Genomic DNA, 3512 nt, shown 5'->3' on the forward strand with positions numbered 1-3512 from the left:
GTTAAAGTCAACCTTGCAAAAAAAATCATATTTCATTAATCAAACAATAATTTTGAATGCAATTAATGTTAGTTATAATGGTAAATATCTAATTTACACATTAATTTAGATTTAACGTGCAATATGATATGTGAACTTTAATTTATTTCTACATATAAAATTTTGATATTAATTCAATTATAAATATTTAAAGAACCCCATGTGATGATGACCTGATAGTGAAGGGTGTTCACCGCCCTAGGTGTGACCTAGGTTTGAGTCGCGCTAGTTGCATTTGTTGTTCAGGCTTTGCCCCGTTATTATTCCCAAAAAAAGAAATTATAAATATTTAAAAAATAAATAAATTCAAGAATTTTCATGTTAGGTAAATATATGCAAAAAGTAAATTTAAAATGATACTACATCAAGTAATGTGTTAATGATTTGTGAAAAATGAATTAAATTTAATATTCATGTATCAAATTATATAAAGTCAAGGTTGATATATCAAATTGAATACTAAATCATAGTTCATGTGTAACTCTCATGTATACCCCATAAAATTTTTGTATTTTAATTTATACGAATAATCTTCCAAATTTAACCCCAACCTTTAATTTAATGACATTGCATTATTGTTTTCTTTTTGGTAACAAGAAACAAATTAGTTAAAAATAACAACAACCATGAAATGCATAGATGCTTGAAAAATACGAACTTTAATCGTAGGTATAGATGAGTCTGACGTTTTTACATATTTAGATGCCATTGAAACAAGGCCTTTCAATTCTAAAGCAGGTAAAATAGATATAGATATTTGGTTCAACATATTAACACCTGTCTATATATTGGGCTAACTTGATTTTTAGTTTTAATTTTAATGGATTTTAAGCCTAAGTAGTTATACACTACACCCACAATATATACCCTTACCAAAAATTTATTGTTTTTAAATTTTTTTCAACTCAGTTGGTATTCAAGTTAATTTCTGATATCAACTCAATCATAGAATTTATAACTAGTATAGATTTATACTAGATTATGTGACACTCATGCTATGAGCGAAGGAACCACATAAAAACATATAAAATTAGGGGCAAATTCAAATGTAAGAAAAAAAACCTTTCAGTCTTCTCATAAATAAAAAAAATTCATAAATTAATATACAGTAAATTTACACTTTGATTTTAAAAATGAAAAAAGAAACCTAGACTTTTAAAAATAATAAAATTATAAATTAATAAAGGATAAAAATACATTTTGACATTTCAAAAAGTTTAAATAAAAAATTCCTAAATTTACCCCTGTATAAAATTAACATTAGCACCAATGATCCAATCTTAAACTTCCAACTTTATGCACTCAACCTTTTTAAGATATCTTTTAAAATTATAGTTTAAGCCAATTAATTTTAAAAAAAATTATATAAAATTATTGAAAGATATAAATACTTTTATCATAAAGTTTATTGGTTTTTCTACTTTTTAGTTTTTTAATCTTTTCCCAATTAATTCTATATTTAATTCGTTCCTGAAATCATCTCAATTGAATAGATTTTCATAACTAAGCCTGAGTAGAATTCAGATTAGCATGAAAGTTTAAAAAAATCATAACACATGACACATTATGTGGGCGAATGAGAAAAATTATGAAAAAAAATCTTTAAATTGGTGATAGTTTAAAAAAATAAAATTTAAGGGTGTGTTTGGAAAAAAAATTTGTAAGGTATTTAAAATGCATCCCTCAAAATGTTATTAATTGTGATTATTTTATTTGGATAAATATTTAAGAAAAAAATAGGCATTACAATTTCATGAGTTAAAAAATAATTGAATCCATTTTGTGATCTGCTTGTAGACCACTTCTTTGATGGTCGGCTGGAGTCCACTACTGCTTTACAACTGTTCTCCAGAAAGATGCCATTGATGAAATATAGATCAGCCAATTCCCTTTCCCTTTATATTAGTAATTTTCCAACCTATAGCCCCATAACACATTTAAGAGAACAATCTCATGAGGTTCTCCTAATCCGGCTGTAATAATTAAATATGTTCCTTGCATACTGTAGAAAATGTTCTCAATATAAAATTGTTCTCCCTTATAAAATCAAAAGCTTACAAATTATTTATAGGCTATAGTCTACCCTTTAAAACAACAAAAAATCTAAAAATATTAAAATCTAATAATAATCATAAACCAATGACTCTTGACCTTTTATTTTCCTAAACAAAAAAACTACTAATTTAAATCCATTAAAAACAACATAACTCTTGACCTTTCAACTCTTGACCTTTCACTTACATAACTCTTAACTTTCATTTAAGTTTATTTAACAAAACTCCCCTATAAACTTAAATGCTTCTGCCATCCTTCATGCCGATTAATTTCTTGTAGTTGTCGAAGAGTACCATCGATAGCGGTTTTGTAAAGATATCCGCGACTTGGTCCCGACTTGCCACGTGCACTAATTTCACACTTCCTTCCTTTACATGATCTCGGATGAAATGAAAATGAATGTCAATGTGTTTGCTTCTCTCATAATTCACTGGGTTCTTTGCCAACTCAATCGCTGATTTATTGTCAACTCGTATCTCAGTTGCACCAAGTTATCGTTGCTCCAACTCGCCCAACAAATTTTTGAGCCATATAGCATGACACAGACACCAAGATGCTGCCACATATTCAGCTTCACATGTCGATAGTGTCACAATTGGTTGCTTCTTTGAAAGCCAAGCAAATGTTGTGTTACCCATAAAGAACACATATCCCAATGTACTTTTCCGATCATCTAAGTCTCCGTACCAATCACTGTCGGAATACCCAATCAACTTGTAATCTTCCATATTTGAATAAAATAACCCGAGTGATACCGTTCCTTGAATGTACCGTAGGATTCGCTTCAACGCCTTCCAATGTGAATAAACCGGCTCTTCCATGAACCGACTTACAATGCCAACACTTAGTGAAATGTCAGGCCTTGTGCAAGTGAGATAGCGAAGGCTTCCCACCAAACTTCGGTATTTACTTGCGTCGACTCGTTCTCCTCCATCGAATTTCGAGAGTTTTACACCTGGTTCCATTGGTGTTGATACCGGGTTGCAATGTGTCATCTTATACTTCTTCAAAATTTCCTTTGCATATACCTCCAGTGACACAAAAATACCTGTCCTTTCTTGTTGAACCTCCAAACCAAGGAAAAATTTCATTAAACCCAAATCTGTCATCTCGAATTCTTGTGTCATTTTGCTCTTAAAATCTAGTATCATCTCACCATTGTTCCCCATAAAAATGAGGTCATCAACATAAAGAGCAACAAATAACATATTACCTCCATTCTTCTTCACGTAGAGGGCATGTTCATAAGGACATTGTTTGAACCCATTCTCCTTGAAGTATGTATCGATACGAGTATTCCATGCCCGCGGTGCTTGCTTCAACCCGGAGAAGTGCCTTCTTCAATTTCAGCACCTTCTTCTCCTCTCCATTTTTCATATACCCGGGTGGTTGTTCGATGTAGACTTCTTCTTTAAGCA

General features: G+C 30.7%; 1 protein-coding gene across 1 annotated transcript; it reads right to left on the reverse strand.

The window, feature by feature from the left end:
• Positions 1-2585: 2585 nt before the first annotated feature.
• LOC121214560 (secreted RxLR effector protein 161-like) lies at positions 2586-3302 on the reverse strand. The gene has a single exon (XM_041088336.1). It carries the CDS (start codon positions 3300-3302, stop codon positions 2586-2588), a length of 717 nt encoding a protein of 238 aa, XP_040944270.1.
• Between the last annotated feature and the right edge of the window lie 210 nt (positions 3303-3512).

The sequence above is a fragment of the Gossypium hirsutum genome, chromosome D02 (assembly GCF_007990345.1).
Source record: "Gossypium hirsutum isolate 1008001.06 chromosome D02, Gossypium_hirsutum_v2.1, whole genome shotgun sequence".
Taxonomy (NCBI): Eukaryota; Viridiplantae; Streptophyta; class Magnoliopsida; order Malvales; family Malvaceae; genus Gossypium; species Gossypium hirsutum.